This window comes from Mastigoproctus giganteus, chromosome 7 (assembly GCF_048544385.1).
Source record: "Mastigoproctus giganteus isolate SK-2022 chromosome 7, ASM4854438v1, whole genome shotgun sequence".
Lineage (NCBI taxonomy): Eukaryota > Metazoa > Arthropoda > Arachnida > Uropygi > Thelyphonidae > Mastigoproctus > Mastigoproctus giganteus.
Window position 1 is genome coordinate 194,465,915 of NC_143581.1, and position 21,292 is coordinate 194,487,206.

Consider the following 21,292-nt stretch of genomic DNA (forward strand, 5'->3'; position numbering starts at 1 on the left):
AGAATTATAATTGAAACCACAGAAAATCTAAACTCTAGCAACCTTGGGGATGGAATTTGGAATAATCTCATCAACTGCTGCACCAACTTTATCACTGTATAACATAATACTCTACTTTTAATCAACTGTTATTAGAAATATCAATTATATTATTGTCTGGGGATAAAAAATGACATGTTTTTGGTATTCATATGATTTTCTATCATCCTAAAGTATTTTCTGATGTATTTTTTGCTATGAAAAATGAGCACTGGTCCTAATCCATGACATCAGAATGCCCCCATTTTAAGCTTGTGTTGTCAAAATGACATACACGGAATCCATTCGCTTTGAGTTGGTAACACTTCACAGAGAAAATGAAAAGCAGAATTCAACTGATTACATCATCTTTAACCAGCTGGCCATAGTTCATTATCAGTGATCTTTATACCAGTGCCATATTTTTCATCTACTTGCTGATGATAAGTTTTCAGTAGTTACTTGAATCCTCCCACATAATTTGACTGAGTGTGAAAATATCCCATTTGTGGTTTTAAATGTGAGTCAGTTGCAACCCACTAGAATGTCAATTTGCATTCAGATTAATTAATGCACTATTGTCTTATTGCCTAAGAATTAATAATGTTTAGCAGAGAATCCTGAATATGTTTTGAGCAGATGACATCTCTATGTAACTGTTATGATCTGGAAATGTGATGCACCAGATGTCTTGCCAATAATTAACCTTAGTTATATATATATATATATATATATATAAAAATTAACTGTCATCCGGATAATGTAAGTATATGGCAATATTTCTTACAGATTGCATCAGATAAGATTGACACGTGTAGGTGATGATGTAATATTGCATCAGCTGTTACTTTCAGCTATGTAAGCACCCTCTGCAAGATTTGCAATCATTCCTTGCTTGTGTCAGGATAGTGAGTTACGTGCAATTGATGCCACGAAGAACGAGTGCTATTGTTGCTTTATGCGAGGAAGGATGTTCTTCCCATCATATTGCTTAAAGAGTTTCTTGTAATCAATAGATGATGAGTAGATTTCTTTCCAAACTCAAGAATACTGGTTCTGCTGATAGGAAAAAAGGAACTGGATGCAAATGAGCCTCTACGCCAAAATAGGACCGTGTTTTGAAGCACTTATGCCTTAAAAACCATAAAGCTTTTTTTTTTTTTTTTGTCTGAGCTGAAAAGAGAATGGGAAGAACATACAGGAGTGGTAGCAAGTGCAGTAACAGCCAGAAGATGCCTCTTCAAAAATGGACTTGTAGCCCATCGTCCTAAGAAGAAGCCCCTCCTCTCAAAAAAAATGAAAAAGGACTGATTAATTTGGTGTAAGGAGCATGTCAAATGGACCCCCGAGCAGTGGAAGTCCAGTTATTTTCTCGGATGAGAAGAAATTCAACCTGCATGGCTCTGATGGGAGACAAACGATTTGCCGTAGAAGTGGTGAAGAATACCATCCAGACAGTATGGTGTCTACAGTGAAATTCCCTACCAGCCAAATGATATGGGGGTGCATTTTGTATTGAGGAGTAGGTCACCTGCAGTTTATAAAAGGTTCCGTAAATGCCATTGGATACCTGGCTATATTGGAAGGCAAATTGCTGCCAACCATTAGAGATCATTTCAACCTGCCAAGTAACTGCATCTTTCAGGATGACTCTGCTCCTTGTCATCGGGCGAAAAGTGTAAGTAGGTATTTCTGTAGTTTAGCTTCATTTCTGCATTAGAGGTTCGACAGTAATGTGTTTACATTTGTTACAGGTGAAAAAATGGTTGGAAGAACGGTCCATTACAACTCTTAGTTGGCCAGGAAACAGCACAGACCTGAATCCTATAGAGAACTGTTGGCATCGTCTGGAATCTGCAGTTGCCAGAAAGAAACCAAAGACCTTTCGTGAACTTCATAATTGGTTTTTGGAACCATGAACTATCAGTTGATTATCTTCAGAAATTGATCTGGTCAATGCCTCAACAGTGTGCTGCTGTCATCAGGGCCAGTGGTGATTCAACTAAATATTAGTTTGCACCTGGTGAACTTTTCATTTTGTTTTCCATTTAAAATGATAAACTGAAGCAAACTGAGGACTTTTGATAACATTTCAGCCATAATTGTCATGTTTACCATAACTGTTGTACAGCTAGTCCTCGCATAACACGAGTTCGATTAACACGATATTCAGTTAACGCTATTTGAAAAATGATACCACTTTTCACTTTACACGATGCAAATTTCCAGTTAACGTGATTTTTTTTTTTTTTTTTTTTTTTATGCGATAGTTGAAAAAGACTTGAATCGCGCGTTAAGCTTACCGCGAGTCGTACGGTCAACAAACAAACGTTTGCCTGCTGCCCACCTCAATGTGTTCCATCAACCATCGGAAGAAGACATGTTTGTCTCCTGCTAATAAAGTCAAAGACTTGCATTTAAAAATTCAAATTTTTAAATGAGCCAGATGTAAATGTTACCGCGAAGGAGATAACTATAAAAGAATTAGATGAAATCTTTCATATTGCATAGAACCTCAAACAAAAGGTTTGATGTTCTCTGCGATATTTATTTCACCAGGGCCCAGAGAAGATTGTTGTCAGCTGTCGGAAATTGATTGATGAAAAGAGAAAGTCAATGCTGTTCAAATATTTCTACAACAGTAATTTCTTCATTGTGTATTTTATGTCAGAGGTTCCCAAAGTTTCTCGGTTCACAGCACCTTTAATGTCTCAGTAATTTTTTCAAGGTGCACCCAGACCAAAAGAAATATCTAACAGTTTCGTTTAGTAGTTAGGTCCAAACAACTTAATAAGAAATGCTGAAACTGTGAACTACCTCGAGCTAGTAGTTCGCGCAGTGTCCGACAGATGTCGAGTATCGCTGTGTTTCCCTCGAAAATTTAAAATATTCCGCGGTGCACAGTTTAAGAACCGCTGTTTTATGCAATAAACATTTAATTCCATAATTATTTTCATTATCCTTTACATTATATACAGTTAAAAAGTTATTTAAAAGGTATTTTTAAAATTCTTTATGGACATTCCAGAAGGTCAAGAACCAATTATAGTTTTTCATATTGGTTATGATATTTGATTAACGTGTTTCTGTTTTGCGCGATGCACTCGCGGGACGAATTAATCACATTAATCGAGGCCCGTCTGTATAAAGATTGCAAATGCTCATTTTTGAATATTTTGAGAGTACCTGTAAAATATTACTTGGCTTTGCCTTAACTATTAATAAATATCTTTTGTTTATATTTCTTTGTGATGCTAGTCATTAATGTAACATACCATTGCAAAAAAGGGTTAGAAATGTGAAATTCCTAGGTGATGCACTTTCTTTGAACGTGTGTGTGTGTGTGTGTGTGTGTGTGTGTGTGTGTGTGTGTGTGTGTGTGTGTGTGTGTGTGTGTGTGTGTGTGTGTGTTCCCATTTTGGAAGGACTAGACTCATAGTTTATGGGTCTCTTTATATCAAACAGTATCTGAAATGCAGTAATTTCACTGATACAGTGGCGCCTCCATAACCAGGTGGGCAGGAGCAGCAGTGTATAGCACACGCTTCTTGATTAGACTGGGGTTCGATCCCGCTACCACCAGATGCGGAAAGGTCAGGGAATGACCACCGCACCAATATGGCCTTAGTTGCTAATGCTCCTAAAAACCAAATAAGAAATCACTGATACAGCCTTGAATAATTTGGAAAGAAATAAGTGCGATTCATTACTTCTGTTTTGCACGTGATGATATAGCTTCTGCTAGATAGAAATTTCTAAATTTCACAACCATCATTAGTATTATTAAGAGTATGAAGACTGTCAAAAATTTATTTTAGAAAATTTTTGTTTCAGTTGCTAAATGTGAATTATCTAACTTAAAAGAAAGAACTGTTAATTTCTGTTTTAGAGAAATTATCTCAGATAAATGAATTGATTATTTATTCCACAATATCTCACTAAATTTATACAAATCTGTTTTGAAATCAGTTTACTTCTTTCAATTGTTTAAAATATTCCTGTGCTTTTTATATTTTTATTTATTAGCACTAGGCCTTATTATCAATTTACATAATGTAATATCCTCTCTCTCTCTCGCATTCTTTTAGAAAATGCAAGGGCAGTTGAGGCTCCTGAATATTGCATGTGCTACAAAGGCTCGCAATAGGACAGTAACATTAGCGAGGTCTACAAGAGATGAAGTTCTCCATTTTTCAATTCTTGGAGGTTATGAAAGGGGTTTTGGAATATTTGTATCAAAAGTAGATAAAGGTTCAAAGGCAGAAGATGTAGGACTGAAAAGAGGAGATCAAGTATGTTGTATATTACAAGTATAGCTAAGTTTAACTTGAAATACTACAGATAGTTCTTGACATTACGAGTTAATTCATTCCTAGTGCACACTCGTAAAGTGAGAATTTATTTCCCATAGACATAAGGTTAAAAATAGAGGTTACGCTCTCAACAATGAAATTAGTTAATGTTTAAACAATGATTGATTTATCTAAAGAAATGAAAACGTAGCCTGTAAAATCAAGCAAATTATAATAATAGAGAAATTATTTACGACTTACAAATGTTAAAGAATGTTTATTCTTCATCATCAACGACTAAATGCACACTCGTCGATCACTCATTGGCTCGGCACTTGTTGGTTTGTTGCACAAGGAGTCGTCTTCCTCAGAAATGTTTCAAGAGGTGTTTGTTTCCAAGATATTCTCTTTTAATTATATATTTCACGATTGCATGCATAAGCATTTTTTATTGGCACACACAAATTGCAACTAACACAATTTGCGTGGAGTAACAAGTTTACGAAGCTTAAAAAAAAAGAAATGAAGAGAAGATTCTGAAAATTTATTTGTTTTTCATACGATTGAAGATTTCAGTAAAGGGGAAACACATTTCACCATAATAATGTAAAAAACCACACAATTCCAGCTATTGATATTTTCACAAATGCAAGATCTAGTTTACTACCCATTTATAATTGCTTGCAGTAACAGCAAACCCCAATAAACTGGAAAGTGCAAATTGTTTTTATTGTTTTATGGTCGTGACCTCCAGAAATGTGTTTTAGAAAAATACCACAAAAACGTTTAAAATTGATTCTTATAACGGAACATATGATAACGATGAAAGTGTAGTGCATTTTAATAATTTGAATTGGTAACTAATACAATTTACAAACTACGCTCATGACCTTTTACATGGCCTTGAGGTCACTCTCGTGACCTTAAAAATTACATTTTAGAGAGATAAATAGCTTAGTTTTACAGCAAAAATTTTAACTTCCGAGATTTTAAATGAATTACCAAAAAACAATGTATTATTGGGTTCACATTATGATATTTTAACGATGCGATGGTGTCTCTAGAACTGATTAATATCATAAAGCGTGGTACACTGTATTGTATAGCTACGCACGTCGTTTGGAATGCGGTATTTATGAATGTTTAATATTCATTTTTTTCAATTAACGTTCATATTTTCAATTTTGTTGATACTTGGGGGAAAAAAAACTCGTAAACCAGGGAACTCGTAAAGTGAGAACTGCCTGTATTTTAAAAATGTTTTGATATTTGTGGGTAATACAAAAAAAGTCATAATTTAAAAGTTTAATATCCTTAAAAATGAACATGGGGAGAAAAATTATTATTCTCTATTTTAAATCTTCATAAAGCTTTGCAAGCAACTTATTACTGTACTTTGCATGTTACTTGGGTGTTTTTGACACACAGGTTTTCTGCAGACTGTACCTAATCTCACTTAACTTGCTACCTCATTGCCAATCCGATAAATTTTTTATTTTTCTATCATATCTAGAACACATCAATACAGACTGATGTAATGAATAATCTGTCACTTAGATGGCATTAATCGGCGGTGCTGATCTCTATATTAAAATTTAGAAATAATATTTACAAATAAATTCTTCGCCTAATACGTGTGTGTGTGTGTGTGTGTGTGTGTGTGTGTGTGTGTGTGTGTGTGTGTGTGTGTGTGTGTGTGTGTAACAGTTTGAAATTTGGATGTATTTTTAAGCTGTCACACTTTTTTAATTAGATTTTGGAAGTAAATGGACAAAGTTTTGAACATATGAGTCATGCTAGAGCATTAGAGGTACTGAGAGGAACAACTCATCTTTCTATCACAGTTAGATCTAATTTATTGGGTAAGTATAATGTATAATTCTGTATACAGTATATCGCAGTTGTAGTGAATAAATTCAAGGAATAACTAGACAAACTGTTAGAAGGAATGAACAGGTGAAATGGTAAGTGCTGGGTTTTTTTTTTTTTTTTTTTTTGTGTTTGGCTGTTGCTGTATAAGCTTGCTTTCTCAGTAACAGCTATCTCCTGTAACAATTTATCTAGTTCTTCCTTGAATTTATATCAAACTACCCACCTCCACCCACTAGTTCAAGTGACAAAGACATCAACCAGAATGAATTATAAAATGATCACTCAGTTATTATTTTAAATAATCAAACAATTATTCAATAGGTATCAATCCTTTGCTACCACATGCCATTTCTGTAGATACTTCATCAGCACTGTTCTTCTGAATTGGCATCTGTTATTCTAATGTCCAACCCCAAACTCACAGAACCAACTTTCTCTTCCTCATTTATATCCAGTTGGAGTAGCATACTCCAACTGGTTCTAGATATAAGTTGGGCCAATTGGCTGAGAAGTGGCAACTGAAGTTGCCACTTCTCAGCCCATTGTTGAACATTGACAAATGCAAAGTACTGCATATGGGTAGCAATAACCCAGGAGAAACATACCAACTGTGTGGTACTACACTCAGGGAAGTTGCAAAGTGACAAAGACCTTGGGGGTAATTGTGCAGTCAAATATGAAGTTTGCTGAGCAGTGCAGATGGGCTGCCTGGGCAGGTCATGGAGTTTTGTTAATGATATATAGGAATTTTGCTAGCAGAGACAGGGAGGTGATTATCCCGTTATACAAGGCAATGGTCAGGCCACACCTAGAGTACTGTGTACAGGTCTGGAGGCCTCATTTTAGGAAGGATGCAGAGTCGCTAGAACAAGTACAAAGAAGGGCAACAAGATTGGTGAGGGGAACAAAGGGGTGCTTTTACCAAGAAAGACAAGTTCTGCAAATTGTAGCACCTGAAGAGTTGTTGTTGTTGTTATTTGGTTTTTTAGGAGCATTAGCAACTAAGGTCATATTGCTCCTGGGATATGCAGTGGTCATTTCCTGACCTTTCTGCATCCTCCGTATTTGGTGGACACCGGCTCGAACCCTGGTGTAACCAAGAAGCATGTGCTACGCACTGCTGCTCCTGCCCACCTGGCTACGGAGGCGCCATGCCTGAAGAGTAGGCACCTGCAAAGAGATCTGTTGTTGTTGTGTTCTTAAATGGCACAAGGGCTGCTAAGGCCATTTATGCCTGAGGAGATCTGATTAAGGTGTATAAAGCCTTGAATGGGATGAGCAAGCTGAATTCTGATGGGATTCTTCCTCTTGCTCAGATTAAGAATGTGAGGGGGCATAGATCCAATTTGAGGAAAGACAGTTGTAGAATAGATGTGTGGAAATTTGCCTTTAGCCAGTGGGTGGTTGATTGGTGGAACAGACTTCCATCTTTTGTTGTGGAAGTTGATAGCCTAAATAAATTTAAGGTTGAGCTGGACAGGCATTTGGAGCAGATGAAGGGGTGAAATGGGAGGGGTTTTTTTTTGTTTTTTTTTTGGCTAATTCTGCATAAACTTGCTTTCTTGCATCGTATGCCTCTATTAATGCTAATTAATATCTTCTACTTCTGTTATCTGGAACAACAGAAATTCATGTCTAACATCAACTAGTATCTTCTATCATTTCATTCAGCTTCCAACCCATGCATGGTACTAAGTAATATAGGTATTGTAATACCTTTCGTGTTTGGGGTTTTCATTAAAAAAAAAAAAAAAAAAGTTGCCATTTCTCATAGGCAGGTTGAGCATTGAATCTCTTGAACATTCAGTGACTTAATATTAATGATTTAGTTGAATTCCACACTAACTGGCTGCTGCTGCTATTATATTGAGTGGTGATTATTTAAATGATTTTGATATTTACCGACTACTGTTTATATTGACGCTTAATATCTTGGATAACTTGCTTGGATGATTGGAGATAGCTCTTTTTTCTTTTCTTTTTCCTCCCCCTCCAGAAACATAATGCATCAACATTGTTTTATGAAAGTTGAAGAATAGAAACTTAAAGTAGCATAACTTATAAAAATTCATCTCATAATTGATTAAATTTTTAAAATGATAAAAATACCAGAAATGTATATGGAATTGTAACATCTGCAGTCTTAAAATTCATTCATATAACTATTTGACACTACTACTGTTTAGAACTCAGTAGTACTTTTTTTTTTTTTTTGTTACATTTTATATTTTAGCATCACAATAAGCCGATACATTTTTTTGTGCCTGTCATTTACATTACTTCTTAATTGCTCCTTGGAGTAGGTAGATAAAACCTCGTATTGTTTCACATCTTTTCTTTAATTGTGTACTGGGTGCTATTCTCTGTTAGTCACTCGCTCTTTTTTTTTTTTTTTTTTTTTCCCTTTAATTTAACAGGATTCAAAGAAATGCTCAATACACCTGAAAACTCGCCAAGACCTAGAGGGCGGAAGGCTTTTGAAATAGCTAGATTACAGCCAGATCCTAGGGCAAGGTTATCATCACATTTGGAATGGGGTGATGTTGTGGGTATTCAGCTGGGAGTAGGGAGTTTACCACTAGGAGTAGTTTCCTTACTTCATCCTCCAGGATCTCCTCCTCCTAAAGGATCAGGGACCAATCCATCTGCTGGTGACAGTAAAAAGGAAGAAAAAAAAGGTTTCATGACCCTGGGACATAAGGCAAAGTTAAAAAAAGCTCTTGCAAAGATGAATATTATACCAAAGACTCTCAACAGGTCAGTTGGATAACAGTAATTTTTTTTTTTTTTTTTAATTTGTAAGCATATTTTCAATACTATAAGCCAGAGATTTGCAACTTTTTGGCATTGGTGGGCTATGTGATTAGCAGATTAAAAGAAAAGTGCACAAATACATTTATTATTTAAGCATAATTGTTGTATTCTAGTTGACATCAAGTTATAGAATGTTGATAACCAGAACATTTTTTGAGAAACAAAACAGAAATCAAATTTTAAAAAATAACAAATAAAATATTATCTGCTGCAGATTACTATTAGGTAACATATAAAAGCAATAAAATCTATTTTGATATTCAGTTCAATTTTTTTAATAAAAAAAATTAAAAGTATAACAGTGCATGTGCAGCACCTGGCTGAGCTGCACATGCACTGTGTAGCTCAGAACTACTACTCCATACTGAAAAGTATGGAGTAGTAGTTCTTATTAAAGAAAATAAACTTTTATATAATATCCAAGCATTATGTGTCTATTTGGATAATTGCAAAAATGGGCTACTTTTTATAACTGAGATAGTACTTTTGGCACCATGGTATATATTTTGGCGCCTCCGTAGCCAGGTGGGAAGGAGCAGCAGTGCGCAGCACACGCTTCTTGATTAGACCGGGGTTCGAGCCCGTCACCACCAAATACGGAGGATGCAGAAAGGTCAAGGAATGACCACCGCATATCCCGGAGCAATATGGCCTTAGTTGCTAATGCTCCTAAAAACCAACCAAAACAAACAAGCATATATTTTATTAAGTTTATTTATTACATTTTATATAAATTTTAAATATACATAAAGAAAATTTTAGGACAAGAATTTCCTTTAAAAAAAAAATGACAGGAAAAAATGTCACAAATTACATTATCACTTTAACCTGAAATCATTCAGCTTGTTATGTTGCTTATTTAGGTTTTCCATCATTCTTCCATTCTATGTATCTACTGATAACTTCCATAAAATTGATAAAAATAAAATAAGCCTAATAGTATATTTTTAGTTTAGATGTCACCAGCTAATTTATAGATCTCTGCTTTGAAATTGGAAGATGAAATATGTAGCATAGAATCTGAGTGCTGTTTTGAGGTCTTGATGGTAGGAAGCTTTGAAACAAGCAGCCCAGCATAAAAATTGTGGATTCCCCTCAACAAAAGAGTCAGAGTCAAAATAATGACTTAGAATCATTTTGTAATTAAGTAATCTATATGTTCATTTGTGCTGAGACCTCATCAGTGTAAGTAGCAAAAGGATTCAAAATGTGCAGATTTCATTTTTATCTAGTATAAGTAAAAATCAATGAACTATGAGGAAATTTCCATTTAGAATTGCTGAATAACAGTGATACACTTGTTTCTTAGAATTAGCCATTCAGCTAGTTTGTTGAAAGCTTCTATAGCAGTTTTGTTGCTAGTTTTGTTTCATGCTGTTTTTGTGCAGCAATTTCACTTATAAGTGAAAAAATTTTGGAAAATGTGTGCAGAGAGCAATTTACACCTTCCTTGAAGTTCCATGTTATTACGATATAGAAAAGTCAGCTCTAAGATCAGTTTATCATCTGATAACTGTGGTAATCGTTTACTCTCTTCTATTGAAAATATCTCTTTCAAATTGTAAGAGAAAAAATCTTAATTCCTACTCAACCATTTCACTACCAAATAATAGATAGTATTGGCATAGTCTTCTTCATTGTCTTGCAGAAATTGGTGGAGCTGATGGTGTGTCAAATCATTGCATCAAATGAAATTTGCTGCTCAAATAACAATGTTCACACCTTTAGTGGAAAAATTTTGCAGCATGGTACTTCTTGATGGCAGCAAAATACCATCAGAATTTTAGAGACACCTTGCAAAACTTCCTTGCATGTCTTACTACATAATTCATTGATCCACATTTGTTTTTTACACCATCTGCTCTTATACTTTCAGCTATTCCCAGCTCAATTTCCAAAGATGCAAATGTTTCCTTTACTTCCAGAAATAAACTCTCACCAATAGTGATGCCTGCCAGACTGCACAGACTGGTTAATTCCTAATGAACCATAAATGTAGAATCAAGTCTACAGATGTATATATATATATAGATACAAGTCTATATTAGCAGTATTCATCTGTGAAATTGATTCATCTTTTTCAATGTTTTCATCTTGCAATGCATAACAGTGAGATAGTTCAGGAAGAGGAGTTGTCTTAAAGCTTTGTTCTTATCTGGACATTTCTGCAGTCACAGCTAGTTTCACAAATTCAGAGTTGATTAAAAGGTATTATTTTTGCAATTATTTCAGCCACTGTATGGCCATTATTCACTCTTCATTCCAAAAGCATACTTTTTTGAAAGTGTTTTGTTGATCCATAAAAAACTGTTTAGGTTTTACCTTTTCTGAGTTCACCAGTGAGATAATCAAATTTGTCTTTTATGTATGCTCTTGTAATGATAATTGATACTAGAGTATCAGTTGTTATCATTACACATTATCATTATTAACAGACAACAGTTTTTTGGCAGATAAAACAAGCTGATTTACTTCTGATAATGAAGTATTTGCTAGTCAAATATTTTTTGAAACCCTACCTTTGTCATATACTTACTATTTCTTTGATTCAGAAAATGCGGCCACTTTATATTACTCTTGAATAAAGAACAAGTAAACCAACTTTCTACAGTTACATGACCACACTTTTTGGCACGGAATTTTTATGACTAACTGATTTCTTAAAAGGTTCTGCTCGCTTATACATATCTGTAGAAATTTCTTTATTTTGCTGGAACAACATTTCTGGATTTCTTTGAGTTTTTTTACATCAGATTAAAGTTTGCTGTCTCTGTTCATATAATTATTAATGCAGTATAGTAAATTCTTTGAAGGTTGTTCTGCTACATTCAGATTAAAGCCTTTGTTTACTTCTTCAGGGGAGTAGCACTGTTGGTATAATCACCATCCTCCCCACACCAGGTGGAAAAGACAGAGTTCAAATGAACCATAAACTGGTTCATTTGAACCAGTTTATGGTTCATTTGGTAAAATACTTTAACTTTTAAGAAAAGTTAAAGTATTTTATGGTAAAATACTTTAACTTTTAAGAAAACTGGTTCAAATGAACCAGTTTTCTTAAAAGTTAAAGTATTTCCAGTAAAATCTAATCAAAAACACGAAGTGTTCTTACAGGCTTTTTTCACAGTGTGACTGGGTTAGTTGGTTTCGGGCGATGATAGTAAGTTTTTCCTAGGAGACCTGGGGGTCTTTTGTCCAGCAAGCAGAAAATCGACCACAGACCACATGCAATTTACAGACCTTATATACAATGAAATATAGTCTTAAGTTGTTGATGTGCCTAAAACCCTATAACAGTCATAATCATCAAAGGAGGAGGGGCTTTTCAGCTGCACCAACAACATTTAATATAAATAAGTTATTTGTCTTCATTCATTGCCAGTTTTCTTAAAAGTTAAAGTATTCCTGCTTGTTACTTGTTTTTTGTTTTTTTTTTGTATTTTTGTTGAATTAACAAATCTCAATCCAAATAATGTGATTTCTTTGTATGTGTGTGTGCGTGCGCACATGCACGTGTGTAATATTAATAAGTAAATACGCTAGAGTGAAGTAAAAGCAGAAATATCATAGCAAAGACAACCTCTTGATTAAATAATTGCACTTGACAGTGTTGCTGTGCACTTAATAGAGTTGTTGTAACATTTCTTTATTTAAAATTTCTTTCAGCTTAATAATTGTATATTTTGATTTTGTTTGCAGTGAATCTCAGTTAAATAGCTCAGATGATAGTTTGTATTCAGTACACAGTGGTAGTAGTGGAGGATCAGGAGGCTATGGTGGCCGTAGTGCTTCTCCCCAGCATCCCTCAAGTGGCGGTGGTGGTAGTGGCAATGGTGGTGGTGTTTTATATCACAGTCATAGTAATCCAGACCTCACTTCATTGGCAACCATGTATGAACAAGATCTGAGATTAGATTATCCAGAACATGTATTGAAAGTGTACAAAACAGATCAAACTTTCAAATATCTTCTTGTCCATAAGGTATGTTCACAGTGATAAAAAAAAAAAAAAAAAAAAAAAACAATATTAGATAGTGTATTTGATAATTATTCCTGGATAAATTTGTATTCTTTGATCCCATAATATATATAGAAATAGATATATATGTATAATTTGGCTTCTCAGTTTTCTAATTTATAAATAAAATTAAATTTTTACAAGAAAAAATGCATGCAGTAAACCCTTGCTTTAATGGACTTAGTATTAGTAATGGCCACATGGTGCAAGAAAGCCTATGGCTTATGCTGCGCCAGCTAAAAAAAAAAAAAAAAAAAAAACGAATAAAACAATGATAATAAAATAAATAATAATAATTAATAAAAGAAAAGGAAATTAAACCTATCATCCTATGCGCTTCCCTCACCCGAAGGTACTATCCAGATGACCTTTGAATTTCTCCAAATTGTCAGCTTCTACCATCCGTGTAGGCAATTTATTCCAGTAATTTATAACTCGCTGGCTAAAATAAAACTTCCTGCAGTCCAATCTAAACATTTCCCCCCGTAACTTGAATTTATATCCCCTAGTTCATTTATAATCTTGAAAATTTCGTCCTCATTCATTTTACTGATGTCTCTCAGAGCCTTAAACACCTCAATCAAATCTCCTCTGAGGTGTCTAGTTTCCAAACTCTGCAATCCACATATTCGAAGTCTTTCTTCATAAGGACGCCCCTCTGCCGATCTCACCAGGCAAGTTACCCGTCTTTGCACCCTTTCAAGAAGCTCGATGTCTTTCTTTAGGTGCGATCTCCATACTTGAACACAGTATTCCAAGTGTGGTCTAACAAAAGCCTTATATAATGGGATTATCACGTCCCTATCTCTACTTGCAAATGTTCGATAGATCATTGATAGGACACCATGGGCCTTCCTTGCAACCTGTTTACAATGCTCAGAGAATTTCATGTCTGACCGTATTGTAACACCCAAGTCCCTTTCCTCCAGTACTGGGTTTAGTTGAACTCCACCAAGTGAATAAGTTATTTTGGGATTACTGTTTCCCAGGTGTAATACCTTACACTTTGTTGGATTAAAGCATAGCTGCCATTTTTCTGACCATTCCTGAAGTCTATCTAAGTCTCTCTCTCTCTCTCTCTCTCTCTCTGAAGAAGCTCAGCTTGACAGTGATCATTAACTACTCTACCAATTTTAACATCATCTGCAAATTTAGACATCATGCCCTCTATCCCTTCATTGATGTTGTTTATGAAAATTAAAAACAACACTGGTCCTAATACTGATCCTTGGGGAACCCCACTTCTTACATCAACCCAATCTGAAGAATAGCCATTTATCAAAACCCTCTGCCTCCTGACCTGAAGCCATCCTGCTATCCATCTAAAGATTTTCCCAGTGATTCCAACCTGTTCCAGTTTATAAAGCAACCGCTCATATGGGACTGAGTCAAAAGCTTTGCTGAAATCTAAATAAACAATGTCGAAATTATTCCCTAAATCCAGCTTGTGAGTGACCTTTTCAAAATAGCGAACCAGATTTGTTAAACACGATTTTCCCTTTACAAAACCATGCTGAGTATCCTTGAAAATTTCAATTCTATCCAAATGATCCTGAATTCCACCCTTGATCATTGCCTTCATGATTTTCCCTACCACTGAAGTCAGACTGATAGGTCGATAATTTCCCACTTCACTTTTAGAGCCACCCTTATGTATGGGAGATACATTTGCACTTTTCCAATCCAACGGAATCTCCCCAGAGTCTAGTGATGCTCGCATAATTAGCCTCAATGGTTCAATGCACTCACTTGCCGCCTCCCTTAAGATTATAGAGTATATTCCATCGACTCCAGGAGCCTTACTGGCCTGTAGGCTCGAAAGTTTTTTCATTAAATAATCTTGTGAAATTTCAATATCATTAATTACATATTTTTCAACTTCACTCCCACAGTTTTCCCTTGCTACGAAAGGTTTTTCATTTGTAAATATTGATGCAAAATAACTGTTGGGTTCATCTGCAACGGCAGCTGGTGTATTTAATATTATCCCCTTTCCCTTACGCAAAGGTCTGATCTGGTTTGTCCTGCTCTTCTTGGCATTTATATATGTGAAGAATTCCTTATCTTCCCCCCCCCCCTTTGCTCTGTTTGCTATTGCTTTCTCATAAACTGCCTTTGCCTGTCGAACCTTTTCTGTGGCTCTATTACAGTCATCTTGTAGCTGTTATAGGCTTTAGTACTTTTTATTTCTCTGTGACCTTTCCATGCCACCTTTTTCTGCTCAAGTAATGTTGAAACTTCACTATTCATCCAACTTGTAACCCTTCTCGTGGAGTATTTTTTTTAATGGTAAATACACATTCAAGGCATCTGTGATTAATGTTTTAAAAGCATACCACAGTTCAATTGTATTCATTCTCTGTGCGATATCTACCTAGTTAATAGAGGCCATGTAGCACCGTAAGGCATCGTAATTTCCTTTTTTAAATTATACTCCATTCCTTTGCCTTTTACTACTGCTACCTCTCTCTCATCATCATCCCCCGTAGAACTCCATGATCACTTCCTGCTACTGGTTCCTCTACTGTCAGCCCTGTTATGTCATCTGATTCATGGGTGATTATGAGGTCTAGGATATTCTTTTCTCTGGTACTTTCCCTGGCATGTTGATACAAATAACAGTCATCTAGTTGATTTAAAAATTTTGTTCCCCGTGTCGAGTTTCCTTCCCATTTACTCCAATCAATTAGAGGCAAATTGAAATCGCCCATAATAAGACATTGATGCTTACTTGCCCATTCCATTTGCACGTAGAGGCTTTTGTCATAATCTTCACAATCACCTGGTCTGTAGATTACTCCTACTTGCATTATACCTTTGTTTCCAACTATCTCACACTATACAGATTCTATACTAGCATGTGAAACGTCTGAATCCGGGAAAGCTATCATCGCACTCAGGCTACTTCTGATAAGAAGCATTACCCCACCAGCCTTCTATCTACCCTATCCTTCCTAAATACATTATACAAGCCGTACTGAAACTCATCATCCCCAATTTCTAGGTGGCACCACGTCTCCGTAAGCCCTATTATGTCCACGTTACTTGTTTTAACCAGCAGTTCGAATTCGCACATTTTATTGACGACACTTCTAACATTACTATATAAACAATTAAGACTTACTGTTCTTATATATTTAACAACCCTTGAAGTTTTTTAGGCTCACTTCCCTGGCATTAGCTACCCGCTCACTTGAAATGTTTCTGCCCCCAGAATATCTAGATAATATGTCCAGTTGGGGTAACAGATAAGAACTCTTGAGGTATGTGCAAGAGTTACTTTGACCAATATTATCAAATAAACGCGTGTCAGTATTACCCACATCCCCCCCTAACTAGCAGTTTCCCTGAACCTTTAAGGTATCCTCAATAATACTGGCAAAAACTTTTGCACCACCTTTGTTTAAGTGTATCCCGTCTCTACAAAACAAATTCTTTCTACCTACAAGTGTGGGCCATGCTGATAGAAATTTCCCCCCTAAAGCCTTGCAGAGTCCTTTAAGCCTTGAGTTAATCCACAAGGCTTTTAACATATAATCCCTCCTATCGTGTCTGAACAGAATTGCAGACACATTGACATTGTGACCTAGCTCGTGGCATTTCCTCAGCATGGTCCTGTATTTTTCCAAAAAATCGTCAGATTGTGTACATTTAATATAATTAGTCCCCACATAATAATAATAATATTCTCTTAAACCCCCTCAAAATCTGACAATCTGTTGGTGACATCATTAATAGTTGCTCCCGGCAGACACCCTGGTTCTGCTCCACCTATCCTTATTAAAAAAATATTCCCCATTTTCCTGAGAATGGAATCTCCTAATAAAACAAAATCCTTTTGAACCATAGTGGTTTGCACTTGGTTTTTCTGTTTTGAGTCCCGAATCCGGAGTGTATCACTTGGTAGATTGCTGGAGTCTTGAGTCCCTGACGAGCTCCCAGATGCATTATTCTCGAGGGCAAGCACCCGTTTTTTCAGTGACTCAAATTGCTCCATCAGTGCACCAAATTGTAATTTAAGATTGGTGCACTCCTTACATTGATCACAAAGAAAAGAATCCCCAGGTGAGCTATGATTAGTCACCAGGTCGACCTTGGAAAACCTTCCACAGGTTCCGCAACGGATTAAATCATGAGTCACCTGTAAATCACCATCGGCTATTTCCGTGTAAGTCACGATACCCTGTGACATGTCTAAGGCAGATCTCGTAACTACCATTATAAAATTAGCTAAATATCAATGAAAATTAACTTTAAAAAATTATATCTATAATATTATAAAAATCAAACTGTTATAGGAAAACCTATAACAAAATAATCCAACAATATCTAAATAAATCAAATATCTAAAAGCAATAATCAACAGTAATCCAATCCACTTAACCGAGGAGCCCTGACGAAGCACATCTGCTCACCTCAAATGCCAACACTCGACTTGGGAAATAATGGACAGTATTCACTGGTTCAGAATGAACATTGTCCATTTGGACCAGGTGATATAACTGTCTCAGACTGATGTATTTTCTATCAGTAAATACCATCAGACTGAGATAATATCACAATGAAGCAGAGTGCAAGGATTTTCCCTTCCATCAACCTGCCAAACATATCAGACATCAATAAGAAGTTATCTGAACCTCTTGCAAGGATACCTGAGAGCACTTTAGACTCCAAATAAGCTTTAGTCAGTTTCTGCTGCTACTATCTGACAGCAAAATTTCAAGCTTTTCTACTAGCACAATAAACGTAGTAAAATTCAGCATTACATTTAATGGTGGGTTTTTTTTTTTTTTTTTTTTTTTTTACTTAATATCACAGCACTTTTTCATAACATTCTAGTTGCCTTAACAATTGTATGTATTTCTTTCAAGTTTAACAGACAGTCACATTTAGCAGACAGGACTTACTCTCACATAGTTCATTAAAGTGAGGTTTTACTATTTTAGCTGTTGAGTAGGTGTGTTAGAGAAAATTATCAGCTGGAAAAAAAATAAATAAATCTATTTTTACTTTTAAAATTATAATTAATATAAACAGCAAAGCATTTTTAATTTAATTCACCTCTGATATCTGCATAGTTAAATTCTCATTGTGAAAATATTAAACAGAAATAAAGCAAAAGAAAAACACTGGCAAAACTATTAAAAAGATATTACCTATTCTAAAGTGTATCAAGTTCCCCTCCAGGACTAACAGGAATATCACATTTTTTCTCTATAGTAGTATAGTGCCACCTTGAATACCACAGATCAAATTGTTCCTCCCCCCAAGAAATTTCTTGATTTATTGCATCCTGATTGTTCAACTAGATATGATATAAAGAGATGGTTTTAGAGGTGTGATTCTTAATTTATTCTCTAAAATTTCCAGCTAAGTTATTCCTTAAAACACTTGCCCTTAGAGTGATCACCAAACTAGGCCAGCCCACGTAACTGTCAAGGATAATATCTACTTTTGGGACCCCCTGGCATGTGTTAGGTAGGTCCATTAGGAAAGATGGCTCAATCAGATGAATTTATTAAAAAGGTTATGCTTTGAGTTCCACTGCTACTTCAGGCATAGCTCACAGTTAGTACAGTCTTTCAATTAGTGTTCTTCCACAATGTGTGGAGAAAGCCTGGGTTCAATTCATATTGAATTAGAGCTACTTTTTTATGGGCTTTTTTCATACACCATTGCTGAGTTTATTGGGCAAGGATTGCAAGTTTTTCTCTGGGAAACTCAAGTTTTTTTATCTAACCAAATAGGAAGATCGACCATGGAATACACACAATTTACAAACATTATACATCAACACCTTGTGTCCTTAATTGCCTTGGCATTAATTTAAAACAATGATGAGCTATAAAGACAAATATGATCAAACAAAATTGTAACTTTGAAACAATTTTTACATGCATTACAACAGTAAATATTTCAAGAAGCTCAACTACATTGTGCAAGCATATTACAAATTAATTGAACCATTTTAGTGTTGCTTAGTACTAGTAGGTTTTAAGATGCATGGCTCTTGCTTTTGTTGCATCAGTTTAAAAAAAAAAAAAAAAAAAAACCTTCATACAATCCATATTCCTTTTATCATACCCTTCCCACTGCCATAAGGTACTTATCCAGTTTCTAAATTGTTAACCTCATCCACTCAAGGTGGCAATTTATTCCAGTGATTGATGGCATGTTGTCCAAATATGAACTTCCTGAGGTCTAGTCTATAAATTTTCTTCAAAGTTTATATTTAACCCCTGCGCGCTTGTTTTTGTGTCTCATTTCAGTGTGAAAAATTCTCATTGGTTTTTGTCCCATTTCAATGTAAAAATTCCCCATTATTCAATTAGGCCCGCCTCCAAGATGACATGTTTCGAAAAAAATTTCTGGTCTTTGGGATGTATTAAAAATCTTTTTTTCAAATGCAGCCTTTAAACCTGAACATTGTATTCAAAATGTCCTCCATACATTAATTTGTGTAATGGGACTATAACCTCCTTTTCTCTAGATGCAAAGGTATTAAATCACTGATAAAAAACACTGTGCCTTTCTGGCCACTTGTCTGCACTGCATACTAACCTTCATGCCTGACTATATCAAAACACACAAGTCTCTTGGCGCCTCTGTAGCCAGGTGGGAAGGAGCAACAGTGCGTAGCACATGCTTCTTGATTAGACTGGGGTTCGAGCCCGTCACCACCAAATACGGAGGATGCGGAAAGGTCAGGCAGTGAACACCGCATATCCTGGAGCAATATGGCCTTAGTTGCTAATGCTCCTAAAAACCAAATAACAAACAAACAAGTCTCTTTCTTCATTTTACTTGCATCTGAAAATGTTAAAAAATTAAAAAAGGTTTTTCTCTCCCAGAATGTTAATAACTCTAGGCTACTTGGTTGCTTTTATCCAAATCCTGTTTTTTTATTTGCTGGTGGAAGGGAGGAAAATTTCCCATTGCTTCACTATTTAGGAAATCTGTCCCTTCTGAGTGTGGGAAAAATGGTAATATCACAGTTGCCATTGATTAAATTTTATCACTGTAGCTTAAGTCAGTGCTCAAAAATACTCTGACACATTTACATTCCTGCTCCCTAACTGCCATCTGTACACAAGGTACTTCTTTGAAACTTGAACCAGTTTTAGAGAAATACTTGGGCACTCTCCCTAGAGTTCCGATTCCCCTTTATGACTTACATCTTTGAATCTTTTAAGAAAATAGTGAAATAGATAGTGGATTACCAAATAATTTCATTTTGTGTAAATTGTGTGTGCTTTATGTAAATATTTTTGCTTTTATTGAAATATCCTTTATATGTTCATTTAAAAAGAAGAAATAGGAATTAACAATTTTAATTTCAAATTTGTTTTGTGTTCTGCAGCTATCTACCAAGATACATATGTATCTTGATAGATAGCTACAGTAATATATTTAATTAATTATTTATTAATAATTTTATGTGAAGAGTAGGGTTGTTTAAGAAATTAAGCTTTAGTAAACAGATTAGCCAGTATTAATACCCATTAAGCTTAATGATATACGGTAGCATGATGTTATTTATTTTTGATTCATATAGGAAACAACAGCAAGGGAAGTTGTAATGCTGTCGTTACGAGAGTTTGGCATTACTGATCCAAGTAGGTAAGTTAATCTAGTAATGTTTCATTAGTCTACATTACTGTGAGAGTAAGTCAAATGAAAATATGATTTATTTGCTTTGACAATAGACATTAATTCTGAAAGTAATCCCCATAGCTACTTAAGTACCTGTCTACCAAATTTTATATATGTTACAGAAGTCTGTTGCTGGTATCATTGCAGGACAGCATATTTCACATTATGTATGTGGAATTGACTTTCTGCTAGATCAATTTACCGTTTCCCAAAAGCAATGGAAGTATGTGGTGACAAATACATGCTATATGGAGGATGTGTAATAGAATGGTGTAATGCAGTGCTTTTCAGTTTTTTTTTTTTTTTTTTTTTTTTTTTTAACTACAGAACACCTGAACATTTACAAATTAAATCTTCCATGGAACCCCAATATCTTTAAAAACAGTAATACATTTGAACAAATTAAATTTAAAAAAAATTAATGGAATATTTCCTGACCCTCTGGGATCCCTTTGTGAAACCCCATTATTTAGTGGAACATGTTTTGAAAACTACTGCTGTAGACAGCTCCAAATTATGGATATTTCTTAATTCCTCTTAAAGTATTGTTAATGTATCTCAAAAACCCTCATCCAAGATTTTTTTTTCTGTATTTTCTGTTCTACTTCTCTTTTGTCAAAAAAAG

General features: G+C 35.2%; 1 protein-coding gene across 5 annotated transcripts in view; it reads left to right on the top strand.

The window, feature by feature from the left end:
* The window catches only part of LOC150083512 (rap guanine nucleotide exchange factor 2-like), a 471,197-nt gene that overhangs the window by 350,086 nt on the left and 99,819 nt on the right, over positions 1 to 21,292 (top strand). For all 5 annotated transcript variants that reach the window (XM_090378045.1, XM_090378046.1, XM_090378048.1 and 2 more), the window contains 5 exons: positions 4,107 to 4,310; positions 6,064 to 6,172; positions 8,600 to 8,939; positions 12,696 to 12,978; positions 20,570 to 20,634. In XM_090378045.1, the coding sequence (XP_090234171.1) occupies positions 4,107 to 4,310; positions 6,064 to 6,172; positions 8,600 to 8,939; positions 12,696 to 12,978; positions 20,570 to 20,634 (1,001 nt within the window). The remainder of the gene's footprint in view (positions 1 to 4,106; positions 4,311 to 6,063; positions 6,173 to 8,599; positions 8,940 to 12,695; positions 12,979 to 20,569; positions 20,635 to 21,292) is intronic.